The 16,794-nt window shown below is 46.9% G+C and overlaps 1 protein-coding gene across 2 annotated transcripts in view; it reads left to right on the top strand.

The window, feature by feature from the left end:
• The first annotated feature begins 1,752 nt into the window (after positions 1 to 1,752).
• The window catches only part of SPEN (spen family transcriptional repressor), a 93,130-nt gene continuing 78,088 nt past the window's right edge, over positions 1,753 to 16,794 (top strand). Inside the window, exon 1 of one of the 2 annotated variants that reach the window (XM_082653571.1) lies at positions 1,753 to 2,392. Coding sequence is in view for 1 of the 2 variants with exons in the window: in XM_082653570.1 (XP_082509696.1) it covers positions 13,951 to 14,033 (83 nt within the window). In the remaining variant the exon portion in view is untranslated. Of the gene's footprint in view, positions 2,393 to 13,895; positions 14,034 to 16,794 lie in introns of those variants that run through there. The other variant, XM_082653570.1, reaches the window with a different exon arrangement.

The raw sequence follows: 16,794 nt of genomic DNA, 5'->3' as shown, positions 1-16,794 counted from the left end.
CAGGGACCTCCCTGGTGGCGCAGTGGTTAAGAATCCGCCTGCCAATGCAGGGGACATGGGTTCAAGCCCTGGTCTGGGAAGATCCCACATGCCCCGGAGCAAGTAAGCCTGTGTGCCACAACTCCTGAGCCTGCGCTCTAGAGCCCGGGAGCCACAACTACTGAGCCCACGTGCCACAACTACTGAAGCCTGCGTGCCTAGAGCCCGTGCACCGCAACAAGAGAAGCCACTGCAATGAGAAGCCTGTGCCCCACAACTAAGACTAGCCCCCGCTCGCTGCAACTAGAGAAAGCCCATGTGCAGCAACGAAGACCCCAGCACAGCCAAAAATAAATAAATAATTTAAAAATATACATTTCAGTAAATCAACTATACCCCAATATAAAATTAAATTTAAAAAGGAAAAAAAATGTTTCATAAACTCTCACAACCAAAAGAATGTACAGTATTCTGCTTTACAGAAATCTTGGGTATAAAAAATCAAAACTCTGTGCAGTACTTTTAGTCATACTGGAACTGAAATAAAATTTGGAATCTAACATCCACTCCTCAGACACATCTTTCATCTGGAAGCCATCAAATCCTGATCTGTTCCCTCAACAACAAATATATTTTTTACATTTCCATCCTATCATTATAGCTTACCCCCCCATTACTGAAACAGATAGCCGCCTATAATTAAACGTAGTAAGAAGAAAGAAAAACCTACTGTAGCTGTGACACCAAAAAACTTGAGCCAGAAAAGTCTGTTTAAATTATGAACTCAGCCTACTGTGGAAAAAAAAAAAAAGTTAAGAACAAAAATACCTTGTACAAAAAGCAAGTCTAGAAGACAAATTCAGCAGCATTACTGTTGAATTTCCTGGCTTTGTTGATTCGAGTCGCAAAGTTAAGATTAACAATGCCAAGATTCATATTTAAATATGTCCCTTGAAATCAGGAAAATAGCTCTTTCAGGATTTCAAATGATACTGGAAGGCACAGAACGGAGATTTTATTGAGTCAATTTGTTATTCACATACTCACAAAGGATTTTAAAAAGAAGTCAAATGGAAGATATTCTCAATAGACAGAAATAAGACATTCCAATCTATTGTTCCAGTTTATAGCTCAGATATAAATGGGCTATAAAACCTGATCTGAAAATAGTTGCGCAGTGCGTGCTTCACAGCCAGCCAATGAAAAGCAACGTCTCGTTTCTCCTACAGCTGACAGCCCTCCAAAGACACTTTTTTTTTTTTTTTAAAGAGACCAACCTCTTGGTTACACTGGCGTTTAGCACCTTTGTTGGGTCTCCCAGCTCCGCAGTTTTAACTTCTATTTGCGGAACGCCACTGTGATTCAAGGCATGGCATTCCAGCGGGCTTAGTACCCCCGGCAGCACAGGGCTGCAGAAAGCGCCTCCACTCTCAGGGTGAAATTACAGCTTCCCACGCTCCAGTTCTGAGCACTACCTTGTAAAATCGATCCCTTTCACACTGCAAGGGTGGGGGTGAGCAATCCCACTTTTCAAGGGCTTAGAGAGCAGAAAGAATTCGGGACTCCGTGCACGCCTCTCGGAGCTTTTCAGAGGTTCACACGCCGCGCGCACCCGGCGCGTGTCCGGGGCGGGTCGCGGCACAGCCCGAGCCGAGCCCAGAGCCCAGAGGCGAAGAACAAAGGGCATTCGCCCGCCTTCGCTGCCAGAGGCTGCCCGCGCACGCTCGCCGGCCCCGCCCCTCCCCCCCAACCCCTGCGGCTGCGCGAAATGGCGGCCACACCACAAAATGGCAGCCCGAGCGGGCCCAGGCGAAGAAATGAAAGGCGCCGCGGACCCCTCCCCCACAGCGCAGCAATGCCAGGCCGAGCTTTCTCCTGATGGCACTCAGGGGCCTCGGCGCGCCTCCTTAGCCGCACGGAGACACCACGGCCTCCCCGCGGCGCCCCGCCGGGCAGCACCGTCGGCCACCCCGCCTCGAGTCCAAACGACGCAGCGGCTTTATGCCTGGACTGCCTCTGCTCTTCCAAACGGGCCCCTCTTAAGGAGTCTCTTACTTAAGGGGGTACAAACTGGAAAGAACTGAGCGTGGCACACCTGCCGGGCGACCCTTGCCCGCTCAGGTCGCCCCTCGGGCAGGGCGCGGGGAGGGAGCAACCTTTTCTAGGGTCTCCACACTCGTAACTTTAGCTCCAGGTCACCAAAGAGAGGAAAGGGGTGATCAAAGAAGCCCCCAAATGAGGGGGAACTAAGGAACCAGGGGCCAAAGCCCCAGACCACTCCTTCAGCAGCCACGTCGACCCCAACGCACTGAGCCCACACCCGAGAGCGCAGCGAAGAGCCGCTGGTGGCCCGTCGTGCGCGGGCAGCTCCAGAGCGCGGATGTCGGCTTTCCCTCCACCACGCAAACATCCAGTGAGCGTTTTAGGTTTTTCATCGTTCCCCCCTGCCCTCCCCCTTCTCCCTGTGGTGAGGGGCCTCGGGGGCTGGGCACAGGTACAGGAAGGAGCGGTTGCTGTGGTCCCCTTGCTTTTTCCCCTGGCGTAAGGGTCTCGATGGGCTTGGGCTTTGCTTTGGTCGTGGCTTGATGGAGGCAGGGTGGTGGCGGTGTGCTTTGGATTTTTCGCTTTTCGTTCTCTCAAACGCTCGTTTCCCTGCCCTCCCCATCCCCCAGCTTCCCCTGAGCTCCGTCTTTCCAGAAACTTCTCAGGGAAACTCAGCAAAAAGCCGTAGGCTCCGACACCACCTTCCTCCCGGAGCATGCGCGACGCACTGGGCGGCAAGCTCAACGCCCGAGTGTACGAGTGTGAGAGTCGTAGGTGTGCGCGCGCGCGCTCGCCTTGCGGGGCGGGGCGGTTCTCTCACAATGAAGGGAATAGGTTTTTCTCCCCTCCCCCAACGTTCCGTCGTTGCGCAAGCGCGTTGAGCCAACTCCCCTGGCCTTTTGAGAGTAGTGGGGGAGGGGCAGGCCTAAAGCTCTGGAGTCGCTGCTCCGCGCGCCTGCGCACTGGGTTGGCCGCGATTTTTCCGCGCAGCTTGTGGTAGTGCCTTTGATGGTGAGGTGCGTCTGGACACCTCGGTTGTGCCCTACTCACTGTGTCCTCTATTCCCTCTCGCGAAAACTGTAGCCTCTTGAGGGGTTATTAATTACGTCCCGCGGGTTTCCTGAAGATTGGCCTTCCCTTTGTGTCTCAGGGCTAAGGTTGCACCGTGTCTCGTTGGCCCCCTTCCACCCCTGCCTGTGCCAGGACCCCAGACTGGAATCGGTGACTGGAGTGTGTTGGAGCCTTCTCCCAAGTGGGGGAAACAGCCCTGGCCGAAGGACTGGGTGATGGCCGCGCTGGCTTCCATCAGGAACTGCCTGCAGTTCTTGCTTACTAAGCCAAAATAAAGGTGTTCTTTATTTGGTACGCTGCCCTTGGTCCTCGACACCAGCCTCTGCTCGGGCTGGCGGGGCTGGCTGCTGGGTTGGTCCTCCATGTATGGATACAGACAAAGAAAGGGCCTTGGCGTACCGCTCTGTCTTCATTTGCAGAATTGAGCTTGGAGCGTGGTAACCATAGTAACCGCATTTACTCTCTTAAGGTGCCTATTGTTTTGTTCTCCTTTCCTCTTCCTTTAGGAGTGTGATGGAAATTACTGCCAGAGTTGTAGGTTCTTAACCCGCCCCCCCCCCACCCCAAGCTCTTTACCTTGCCGTGTAATCCACTTCCACCCAACCCTGTTTTTGAAATCCAGAAGGTTAAGTAAGGTCGTCTTGGCAGGGCATGGAGGCTTGCCACTTTTCCAGTCTGAGCTTTGTTTCCTTGCCACTTTTCCTTTTGAAGTACCTTCGTTTCCCCAGTGGAGTAATTGTCTTCCTATATTCGTTAGCCGGGTAACATATTCAAAGCCTCAGAGATGTAAGGTTTAAAAGAGGGAGCTTGTTTGCGAAAAAGGCACCTTTCGGGGCTCCAAAAGACTGACGTGGCGGTTGCAATTTGGCATTTTATCATCGTGAGCGCTTGCTAACTCGCCCGCAGGTGCTAGGGAGCCATTGACCACACCGAGTCCGAGGTCAGTCCAGGTCATCGCTGTGGGAGGAGCCACTCAGTGGGTCCCACCTCAGGGAGATCTTTCTTCCTGGTGGGAATTTTGAGTTGGTGCCAGATTACTAGCAGGAACTCTTAGTTATCTCGAGGCTGTTGAAGTTCTAGCAAGCAATAGAATTCTACCCCTGCTAACAAGGCTGTACTGTCATTTGAGGCTTGGAAATGACCAGATCAAGAGTCCCTTGAGTTTGCAGAACTTCTGTTAGAGATTCTGCCTTAACAAATTATGGTTAGTGAGAGTATTTAAAGACAAAGTTCCTACAATAAGGATAATGCTACTAAAAAAGGGGAAGAAAAATTTGAGTATGTACGTTTTGCAATTTTAGAAAGGCATAAAATCAAAGTTTTTATGTGCTGTCTAATAATTAGAATCTTGCAAAACTGATCTCGAGGGAAACAATGTATTTAAGTTGAAAACTATGGAGAACAAAAGTAACCAAGTTTAAAGCCACTTTTTCGGGTGAATGTTTTTAAAGTAAAGGGTTTAGGCTTGGGTGTGTGTTTAAATTATCTTGTGGGGGTGGGCAAAACACAAACCCCTTTTATTAGTTCGTCTCACTGCACCCCTCCCACCAGCTAACAGTATACAGTGAAATCTTTAGTTGTGACTCTTGCTGGTTCTATTTTCGTAGAAAAAAACATTTTAAGTTAATCTCCTATCTTCAAAGAGAGTTATCTTGGGATTTTCTTGGTGGTGCCGTGGTTAAGAATCCTCCTGCCAAAGCAGGGGACACGGGTTCGAGCCCTGTCTGGGAAGATCCCACATGCCGCGGAGAAGCTAAGCCCGCGAGCCACAACTACTGAGCCCACGTGCCACAACTAACTGATACCCGCGCACCTAGAGCCCGTGCTTCACAAGAGAAGCCACTGCAATGAGAAGCCCGCGCACTGCAACGAAGAGTGGCCCCCACTCAACGCAACTAGAGAAAGCCCGGGCGCAGCAACGAAGATCCAACGCAGCCAAAAATAAATAAATAAATAAGAGAGAGTTATCTTGAGGCGAATGCTTTTCAGCCAAAGAATTTTCCAAATAAAACTGTAAGGGATGGTTCCTAGGACTTTTGTAGTATATAGCCTGAAAAAATTCTATTACCTCCTTTATCAAAATACTGAAATTTAACTTTTAAATATACATTTAAAAATAATTCCAGCATTTAACTCAGAAATGCATCATATCCTACCTAGCCTTTAAACAGAATGTGGTTTTATTTTAAGCCAAAGGTTTCAAGTGTCTAATTATGGCATATCATGTAAAATTAGCAATCATTACCATCCTGAAGATTAATAGCAAAATATTGAAGCAGTTACGTGATTTAAAGAAGCATTACTGGGACTTCCCTGGTGGCACAGTGGTTAAGAATCTGCCTACCAATGCAGGGGACACGGGTTCGAGCCCTGGTCCGGGAAGATCCCACATGCCGCGGAGCAAGTAAGCCTGTATGCCACAACTACTGAGCCTGCGCTCTAGAGCCTGTGAGCCACAACTACTGAGCCCACATGCCACAACTACTGAAGCCCGTGTGCCTAGAGTCCGTGCTCTGCAATAAGAGAAGCCACTCATTCACTGCAATGAAGAGTAGCCCCTGCTCGCTGCAACTAGAGAAATCCTGCGCGCAGCAAGGAAGACCCAACGCAGCCAAAAATAAATAAATAAAGGGCATTACTATTAAATAGCAATAATTTAATTAAAATGGAAACAGGTTTTTTTAAAAAAATTAATTAATTTATTTTTGGCTGCGTTGGGTCTTCGTTGCTGCGCGCGGGCTTTTTCTAGTTGTGGCGAGCGGGGGCTACTCTTCGTTACAGTGCCTGGTCTTCTCATTGGGTGGCTTCTCTTGTTGCAGAGCATGGGCTCTAGGCGCATGGGCTTCAGTAGATGTGGCACTCAGGCTCAGTAGTTGTGGCTCGCGGGCTCTAGAGAGCAGGCTCAGTAGTTGTGGTGCACAGGCTTAGTTGCTCTGCGGCACGTAGGATCTTCCTGGACCAGGGCTCGAACCGTGTCCCCTGCATGGCAGGTAGATTCTTAACCACTGCGCCACCAGGGAATCCCAGAAACAGTTTTAAAACATATTTGGAACAAGTTCATGATGTTTTGAATTCTCTACTTCAAACTAGAGCAAGGCTTTCAGAGGAACAGTAGGGGAGCTTAACACCCGAAGTCTGAAAATGTCAAGACACATGTAATAAGTTACTAAATATATTTTATTTGGTATCATTGTTTTTGAGATTCCCATCAAGTGCACTTTGATAGTCTTCTCTGAATTAAATAGTAGCCTTGATTTGCATTATGTGTATTCTGCTGACTTCCTGATGTTTAAGTGACAATCTCTTAGACCTGGGGTGTTTTTGCTATTGTATGTCATTTATAATGAAGAGGTTAAGTTTTTTCTCACATGAGGATTAGTAGTAGAATTTTAAAAGGTTGAATGAACTCTCTGAATTAACATAGAGAATAATAACGTTTTCTTCATGTGGGATCTGTTAACATAAATATGTTGATTTAATGTAGTGAAGTATCAGCATTTCAGAGGAGCCCTAAACTAAAGTAACCCAGATGCTGACTTCCAGCTCATTTTACTGTAACTTTTTCTAATTACAAGAGCAATATATGTTAACCAAAGAAAAGTTTAGAAAATATAGATGAATAAGAACTTTAAAAAAAATTGAATTCTACCACATAGGCACAACCATTATTAATATTTGCAAGTATCCTTCCAGTCTATCTTTTATTCAGTGCCATAAACATTAGTAAATTGTATTCACAATTCTAACTGTTAGGTATAATCTACTGTATAGCACAGGGAACTCTGCTCAAAGTTATGTGGCAGCCTGGATGGGAGGGGAGTTTGAGGGAGAATGGATACAGGTATATGTATGGCTGAGTCCCTTTGCTATGTACCTGAAACTATCACAACATTGTTATTATTTATTTATTTACTTTAAAAATTTTATTTATTTCTTTATTTGGCTGTGTTGGGTCTTCGTTGCTTCACGCCGGCTTTCTCTAGTCCTGGCGAGCAGGGGCTACGCTTCGTTGCGGTGCGCGGGCTTCTCATTGCAGTGGCTTCTCTTGTTGCGGAGCACAGGCTCTAGGTGCACGGGCTTCAGTAGTTGTGGCTCGCGGGCTCTAGAGCACAGGCTCAGTAGTTGTGGTGCATGGGCTTAGTTGTTCTGCAGCATGTGGGATCTTCCTGGACCAGGGCTCGAACCCGTGTCGCCTGCACTGGCGGGTGGATTCTTAACCACTGCTCCACCAGGGTAGTCCTTATCACAACACTGTTAATCGGTTATACTCCAATATAAATAGAAAGTTTACAAAAAATAATAAAAGGTATATTAGCAGTATTTCCTCATAGAAGGAAGAAAGTTACCTTTAGCAACTTTCCAAGGAAATGGTGGAAATATAAAAATTGATTTTTTAAAAAAGAAAATATCAGCCATTATATTCATTTCTGGAAAACCAAAAACAATGTGGAATAAATTATTTAGCTTTCTTAGAGAATTGAACAGTAAAGTAGATTATGAAGTGTTATGCTGAAAGAATGATTTCGAGAAGGACTAGCTAGCTAATACTATTCATTTGATTGGCGTTTTGATCATTTATGTATATATAATTTCACTACAGTGAGCCTGCTATATCAAAATAAATCCGTTAATAGACTGGTCTGTCTTTTTCACTAGTTGACCCTCAGAACTAGCAAGATGTCAAACACTCTTTGACAATAATATATTAGTGTTGTCTGTTTTATTTTCTACTGTTTAGGAAAAAGCAAAAAACAAACCCTGATTCTAATAATAGGAGTTTGTTAGTATTGACAAGTTCTCATGTGGTTGGGTCTTTGATCATTTTAGAGCTAGTTAATATATATTTATATGATGCCTTTAGGAACAGTGTTTATATTTTAAATATATGTTTTCTCATGAAACAGTTCAATTTTAATAGTGTGGAACTCGATTGGTAACAAAATTTTTGTTAAATATCTGGTAACTATTCTGTTCTCCTGTTTAAATGGTGGTAGTAATTTATCTGCTCTATTGGCTAGGTTAGCATTCAGAGCCTGAGTTTGAGGCTCAGATGCTTTCCCCAACTGGGCTTCCATTATGCATGACTGAACTCTTTGAGCACATCTAGCATGCTAAATACAGGTGCTCTTCACAGTGTGAAATAAGACCTGATTAAAAACACATCTTTTTTTTTTTTTTTTTTTTCGGTACGCGGGCCTCTCACTGTTGTGGCCTCTCCTGTTGAGGAGCACAGGCTCCGGACGCGCAGGCTCAGCGGCCATGGCTCACGGGCCTAGCCGCTCCGCAGCACATGGGATCTTCACGGACCGTCCGAACCCGTGTTCCCCGCATCGGCAGGCGGACTCTCAACCACTGCGCCACCAGGGAAGCCCAACACATCTGTTTTAATTCCACTTTTCAAATGCCTCTGCTTTAATGTCACCTTTCTGAATTGTCTTTCACACTCAAATGGGGAAATTCACTTCACCATCCATTTATCATAGATGAGAGAAGAGATCACACCCTACGTTTTGATCATTTTCAGTGAGCGTCAATTATTAATTGTTAGACTAAATTAAAAAAATCAGAATAAGAGTGGGTTGTATTTCTATTGAAAACATACAAAAATAAATGCTTATGAAAAAAATTTGTAAATATTTGTAACAAGGACAGAAACAAAGAAAAGCTTTCCCAGTGTTTCCTGATACATTGCCAATAAACATGAAAGCACTGAGAAAACCCAACACTTGATTTGGGGCTGTGCAAAGGGCATGTACTTACCAGTTTTGTTGTTATTAAGAGTTTTGCAATAGAAAAAGTCAGCAAAAGAGTGCAAGGAACTTCGTACTTGATATGCAATCACTGCATGTTGATTTGATTATAAGACCTGGCTATAATCCTGAAAATGTTATAAATTGATCATGGTATGTTTTTAACTTCAACTGATGCTTACTTTTGGTATTCAAATGAAATTAGCAGTCAACTTAATAGTATTCATGATATTTTTATTCTGTGTTACTTCCAAATACTTTTACATATATTATCTCATTTGATACTTCTAGCAACCTTACCAGGTAGAGAAAACAGATATTTTTATCCTCATTTTGCAGATAAGGGTATTGAGACTTTGAGGATTTAATTGACTTTACCTAGGCTGTATAGCCAGTGACAAAATTGGAACTGGAATTTTTGACTCTTTATTTATTTTTAAAAATTTATTTATTTTTGGCTGCATTGGGTCTTCGTTGCTGTGCACGGGCTTTCTCAGAGCGGGGGGGCTACTCTTTGTTGCGGTGTGCAGGCTTCTCATTGCGGTGGCTTCTCTTGTTGCGGAGCATGGGGTCTAGAGCGCAGGCTCAGTAGTTGTGGCACATGGGCTCAGTAGTTGTGGCTCATGGGCTCTAGAGCGCAGGCTCAGTAGTTGTGGTGCACAGGCTTAGTTGCTCCGCGGCATGTGGGATCTTCCCGGATCAGGGCTCGAACCCATGTCCCCTGCATTGACAGGCGGATTCTTAACCACTGCGCCACCAGGGAAGCCCCTGGAATTTTGGACTCTTAACCCAGAGGTACTTCCATTATACTATAATGTCTCTCATTCATACCATCAGTGTTTTTCAGTATCCCCCAAAGTTCAGGGTCAAGTAGCATTATGCTGAAAGAATCTGTAAGGAGCATGGACATTACTTTTAACCTGCAAATATTAACTTTTATAGAGATGGATAGAATTCCCACCTGAATTGCTCATTTGAACTTAGCATCTATAATGTGAACTATTTTTCCTTCAAATGAATCTGCCTTATTGAAATTAGAATAATATTTTTGGGGACATCATAGGAACACATTAAAAATTTGAACAGAAATGAAATTTGTTTTACACATTAAATAATCTGCATGTCTATTTAAGCTGATGTATTGACATTTTATAAACTGAGAATTCTCTTTTGATAAGTGTGTATCAGATTTTTTAAAACCCAAGAAGCTAAAATGAACACCTTGGGTGCTATTTTTGGTGTCTGTAATTCTGAAAACAAGTATTTTGATGAAAGTAACACTTCAAGAGAATCTGAGTATGAGGTGCTATCAAATGATGTTTAATGGAATTTTGAGAGCATGTGTGTGTGTGTGTGTGTGTGTGTGTGTGTGGTGTGTTTGTGTGTGTGCGCGTGCAGGCGCGTGCCTTGCTGCTTGTGGGATCTTAGTTCCCTGACCAGGGATTGAATCTGGGCTCTGGGCAGTGAAAGCCTGGAGTCCTAACCACTGGACTGCCAGGGAATTCCCTAGCCTTTATATTGTTAAACAGAGACGGTTTCTCAGTTGTTTGATAAATCTCTGGTAAAATGAGAAATGATAATTAACTTAATTTGGCATTTGCTAATCATCTTTTTGATATCCTGTGATCTCTAAAGGTCTTTGGGAGAACTTTAACTCAACTTTGTTTAACAATTTGTATGTTAGTAATTTTCCACGCAATTTCTCTTCTGTTACCTCCCAAAGGTGGGGAGTTTGAAAGGATTTGCAAACAACTTTGTCCATTTCAAATTAAATTTTATATAAAAATTATGTATCTACTCTGCTTTCTACATGGGGAAACAGCACTGCTGTAACAAGACCTTTAGGATAATCTAAGAGAACTACATTAAAAAAAAATTAGCTGGCAAACATGTTGCTTTTAATTTTCATTTAATGTCTCCTTATTCTTGTGCCATGGAGAAAGTATAAATACCTCTTAGTTGGTTCTTTGTTTTAGCTTATCCTTTTACTGTTCTGTGGGAGTACATAGATGGATACAAAATACCACATTTAATAATGACTCTAACTAGGCTCTCTTCTAAGATTTTGCTCTGAAAGCCCCCCCCCCCTTTTCAGCCCTTTAATTTTCTTCAGCATGATTTTAACTGAAGGCTGCCTTCAAGGTGAGATATGCCCTTTATTTCTCTAATTGCAAGGTAGTGTTTTCTGAATCCTTTTCTTTGTTGCCCCTTTTAGTGTGATTGAGCTCAGCCTTTTCTGTTCTTCCTGGTGACACCAAGAAGATGCAGCTAATTCAGGGCCTATCAGGTTTTATTTATTTCATTTTTAAAAATTTATTTATTTATTTTTGGCTGCGTGGGGTCTTTGTTGCTACACGCGGGCTTTCTCTAGTTGCGGCGAGCGGGGACTACTCTTCGTTGTGGTGTGCGGGCTTCTCATTGCGGTGGCTTCTCTTGTTGAGCACGGGCCCTAGGTGTGTGGGCTTCAGTAGTTGTGGCTTGAGGGCTCTAGAGCACAGGCTCAGTAGTTGTGGTGCAAGGGCTTAGTTGGTCCGCGGCATGTGGGATCTTCCCGGACGGGGGCTCGAACCCGTGTCCCCTGCTTTGGCAGGTGGATTCTTAACCACTGCGCTCCCAGGGAAGCCCCGCCTATCAGGTTTTAAATGAGTAATTTACATAATATTTTTAAATGTGTTTCAAATTGTGGTTGCTAATATTGAAATTTATGCTTCGTGGAAAAATGCCCATCGGTTCAACACTAACTGCAGCCACATATACAGAACTATGAAGTTCATGAGTTTAGGTAACTGTGCTGGCCTGACACTCCTTATGTGATAGTTGTGGCAAATGTAAATGGCTAATCCTACATCTGAATGTAGGTTGATTTGCTTTCACTTTTACTGAGGAATCAATTCCATAATATTTTCAAGAACAAAAATTTCCGTATCATTTAATGACTGATTTGCATGAAGACAAGGTCAACCTCTGTGGTGGCGTTAAAGGCCTTAACTGAATTATGAATGAGTGCCGTTATTGTGGGCCTCTCACCGCTGTGGCCTCTCCCGTTGCGGAGCACAGGCTCCGGACGCGCAGGCTCAGCGGCCATGGCTCACGGGCCCAGCCGCTCCGCGGCATGTGGGATCCTCCCGGACCGGGGCACGAACCTGCGTCCCCTGAATCGGCAGGCGGACTCTCAACCACTGCGCCACCAGGGAAGCCCCGGTGGTGCTTTTTCTAACTTTTCTAAACCACCTCTTTCCATTTCTGCCTGTTACTGGCCGGCCCCTCCCCCCCGCAAAAAAAAGTGTGTTGAAATAGAAAATGTAAACATAAGCCAGAAAAATAGCATAGAAAAAAATTTAATTACCTGGCTCAAAATCTAGAATTTTTAGAAGTAACTTGTCAAAATTCCAAATATTATTTCAATGGATGGTAAGGTTATTACCTGAGCTAGCACATCTTGTTCTGTAATTGTTGCAACTGTGTAAGTAAGACAAGGGCTTGCTTAGCCTTCTAACATCCTGAGAGAGGAAGGAAGAGAGACGATCTTAGTTGAGAGTTGAGTAGACCTGCTGAGATCAAGTTTAAGTATAGACTATTAAACCAAATGCAAGAAAAGTTGATGTGACTCTCTGACACATCATTAAGAAGCTTATGTTAAACTATATGGCAATCAAAAAAACTACTTGGAGCTTTACCATCTGTGGAATTAAAGAAACAATTTATGCACAGGTGACCCCATATATTAGTGCTATTTATTATGGTGACCATATTTTCCAATTCAAAATAGCACAGTTTGATGATAAGTTGGCTTGTATCAATATTTATGGAGAAAGTGTATGAGATCGAATATTTAAAATCTGGTCTGTACCTAAAGCACTACACCTGTGATATTTTATTTCTGTAGATAGAAAATGTAAAAGAAAGCTGAGTTACTGACTGTTCTAAAAAATTCCATTTTTTCTGGACTCAGTACAGTTGCCTTAATTTTGTGGGTTTTCCCCGGGGTTCTGTAAACTAAAAGGTTCAACTGTAGGCTTTAAAATTTAAAAGCTTTTAGGCCTGGAAAGGCTGGAGTTCTAATCCCCTCCTCGGCTTAGATATTAAATTATATAGCAAATCCTCTGAGGGGAACACCATCAGACATGTAACCGTCTCACTTCATTCAGTTCTATTCCTGGTATGCCATAACGATCAGCAAAGAGAACGTGCAAACGGTTTCGCAAGATTCTATATAAAATGAAGTTGCTTAATGTTACATTCTTGGGAGGGATGGGTTTCTGAAGCCGTCACAGCTTAGCTGGGCCGTGAGAAGGGCGGCCTTGTTCTGACACTTTCCCAAGCAGGCGCGTCTCTAAGTGCCCGGAAACGCCAGAAGCTGGCCAAAGGTGAGCAGGGGAAGAGGTCCTGGCTTCTCCTAGCAGAGAAGCCTTGGCAGCCGCTTTGACACGCAGCCCTGTGAATACCAACCCCCTTTCTCTCTTTTATTCCCCCAGGCCAGCGCCTGGGACCCCCTACTCGAGGGGCTGGAGGCTATGCCCGCCTCTGCAAGCGCGGGGCCCCAGGCCTGACACGGCACCCGCCCTAACAGAGTGCTGCGCGCCTGCGCACCGGGACCGAGCGCGCGAGCGTTCCTTCCTGGCCCTGCGTTCCTCCCTCCCCCGCGCGCCTGCGCATCGGCTGGGAGGAACTCGGCGTCTCAGCCTCGGCGGGCTGTCGGGAGGCTGCGCGCGCGCCCGAGGTGAGGGAGGCGGGTCGCGCGCGCCGGTGGGAAGCGTCCGGCTGCCACAGCGCCAGCTCCGTCGTAGTCGCTGCCGCCCGGGTCTCGCTCGCCCCTCCTACCCGCTCCCCCTCCCGCCGCCTCCCGAGCGCATGCGCCGCCGGAGCGCGGGGGTCGGCTTCGGGTGTGTGGTGGCGGCAGAGCGGAGCTGCGAGGCCCGAGAGTCAGAACCTGGGGGAGAGGGATGGTCTCTGCACGGGGGGGAGCCGGAGGAGCCGCCGCCGCTGCCGACGCCACCGCCGCAGCCGCCGCCGCCGCCGCCTCGGCGCCCGCCTCCCGGCGCTGACGGGCTCGTACGAAGCCGGCGAGGGGGAACCAGCACCAGCGGTCGCCGGCACACCGCCCAGCATGGTCCGGGAAACCAGGCACCTCTGGGTGGGCAACTTACCGGAGAATGTGCGGGAAGAGAAGATCATCGAGCATTTCAAACGGTGAGTGACATGAGGCCCGGGGCCGCGCTCTGTCCTCGGGCGCCGCTGGCCCCTCCGGCCCGTTGCCGGCCCCTCCCCGTGCGCGGAACTGGTGAGGAGACCCGGGCCAGACCCACGGACGGGTGCGGGGGGCGCCCGGCTGCCTGGCCGCTGCTCGGCCCGTGTCGCGGCGTTGGGCCTCGGGCCTCGGCGGAGCGGGCCCGGCTGCCGCCCTCTCCGTTCCCAATAAGGAGGCGGCTGTCTTTCGGCCTCCGCGAAGCCGGCGCCGGGAGGGTGCCCTCAGGCTGGCCAGCCGGCGGTGGGGTCGCGTCCTAGCGCGCCGCTGCCCCGGCTCCGAGCAGCCGCCCCCGCCGGCCCGGCAGATGCGGCGGAACCGAGCCGCCGACGGGCCGGGACCCGAACCCCTACCCCGCCCCGACAGCCCCCGGCCCGGCCGACTCCAGAGTCCCGCAGCAACTCGCGCTTCTCGCCCTGCGGACGCGTGGACATGTCTGACCTAGAGAGGGTTTTGTGGGGAAAGGAAAGGTTATACAAAAACAAAAGTCTTGGTAGGTATCGTAGGGATATCTCGGAACTGGGAAGACCCTGCTGGATTCTAGGGACCTCTCACGGAAGGTTCACAGACCTAGAAACGAAATGGAAATGGCAAACGCAAATGTTTTGATTTCTTCCCCTTGTTTATGTGGGGTTGGGTGGGGGGTGGTGTCTGAAAATAAGTTGGTGCGTCTGTTTCGGCTCTTTTCGCCTTTCTCCCTTCAGCGCTCTGGGGTCCCTGGATGAGGAGGGTGGTGGGGACCGAGTGCTCGCAGAGGAGGAGCCACCTCATGTAGCAGAGTCCCCACCGCGCTGTGCTTCCAGCCTCGGGAATCTCCGCTGCTGCGGCCGCGCCGGCGTTAACACTGCAGAGCCTTTTTAAAAAGGATGGTGTTTCCCTCCCACCCAGGATTCCTAAATCAGTGGTTAAAAAATGCATGCCTTTTCAGATTAGAAGATGTAGCTCTTTTAAAAAAAGATGTAGCTTTTAAAAACGTTCTTCCCAGAATATTTTTTTTTGTTCATAGCGGAGTAGGAATGAATGTTCTTATTACATTTTACTTATTTAGTAGCTTTTACCGTTTGATTTTGTTTTGTGAAATCTATGTGGGTCATAGCTGATAGAGCCCTCCATGTGAAATACTGAAAATGACGGTTTACTTACACTGGTGTAAATTGAGAAGGACTGTAGCAGATATGTGATTGTCCTCGAAAATTACTGTTTCTTGCGATATTAAAGACTGCGGAAGGTTTTAAGTTTGGTATACTCTAAATTCCTCTTACTGTCTACTGAGTGAAGGGGAAATTATGGAGCGTCCTTATTAGTGAGTCACCATGGGAAAAAGAGATTGCGTCGCTTGCTCTTGAGCAGCTTGCATAAGGAAATGGAAGCAGAGGCAGCGGAGCTCCGCTCTTTCAAATGGAGGATCATTGATTCTGTTGGTGGTTGCTGTTACTGGGGTATTAAATCTTCACCGCTGGAGCGCGCGTCTGCGCGTGTCCGCGTGTGAAAAGGAGCCTGGAATAGTGAGGCCGTTCATAACCCGCTAAAGCTGTCCTCGTTAGGACTGGGGGAGGCGCGCTTCCAGGCACTCCCGGTGTTTACTACGTTGTGCTGAGAAATCAGGCAGCGGGAAGGCAGGAGCAAAAACTCGCCTCTGTCCCCTGTGACAAAGGGGAGATTTCGGGCTCAGTGGGGAAACAGATGGGAACTCTCCGTGGCGCTGCTCCACCCCTTACCCCGTATGGAGGCCCCATATCTTCAGTATTTTGGTGGAAAAATCATTTAGGTGCAGATTATTGGACTGGAAAAGCCACTTAGATGTGCTCACTTTTATCTCCTTGTGGACCTTCTCTGTAGGTGTCTGCCTGGGAAATTCGTATGCACCGACGTGCAAACACGTGCATTGCAGCATTTGCTTTGCCCCCTCAGTATCATGTGGCCAGACGTGTCATTTCGCATTATGCAGATTCTAGAGACACTGTATGCCTGTCGCGGGGAGTTTGACCCCTCTGCAAGATGAGGGGTTAGAGAGGAAAGAGGAAATCGTCCGAGGGAGTTTTGGAAGGTTTTTTAAGTGGATGGTGCTGCCGGCCGGCTTGTGTGAATGACTTTCTAAAATGGCGGCCAGGACCCACTTTAAGTGGGAATCAGCAGAGCAGATCTCAGAATGCACAGAGGGAGGAGCGGGCAGAGGATGCGAGCTGCCTTGGAAAGCGGCGGTCTGGAGGAACGTTGCTGTATTAAAGAGGGCTTAGCTGGCACATTGCTCACGACTGCATTTAAAGGAGTGTGTTACGTATTGCAGAGCAAAAGCAGATGCTATTGATAAGATTATCTTAAAACTAAGTAGACCTAGTGTCCCTGAAATTCTTTTATTTTAAAAGCGACTTTTGAAAATTTTAAACAAGTTTGCTTAGTTCTTTGGGTAGATAGTGCATTCTTAGTGGGTTTAAAGAGTGTAAAAAGGTTTACAGAGAAAAATCTCCCCTTTACCCCGACGCTGGGAATTCCAGTTCCCACTCTCCCCTTCCCATCTCCACCCCCTAACAGGTAATCTCTATTTCTGGCTTCTTGTGTATCCTTAAAACGGGTACAAGAAATGTTCTTGCTGATCCAGCTGTGAAGCTAAATGGACTTTGTTTGGAGAAATTCAAGGTCTTTTATCCTTATTGTAGAAAATGTTTTGTAAAGTGTGTGGTTGCTACCGGGAGGAAAACTAAATGT

Source organism: Grampus griseus (genome assembly GCF_964374135.1).
Source record: "Grampus griseus genome assembly, chromosome: 1".
Taxonomy (NCBI): domain Eukaryota; kingdom Metazoa; phylum Chordata; class Mammalia; order Artiodactyla; family Delphinidae; genus Grampus; species Grampus griseus.
This window is presented reverse-complemented; position numbering and strand designations above follow the sequence as displayed.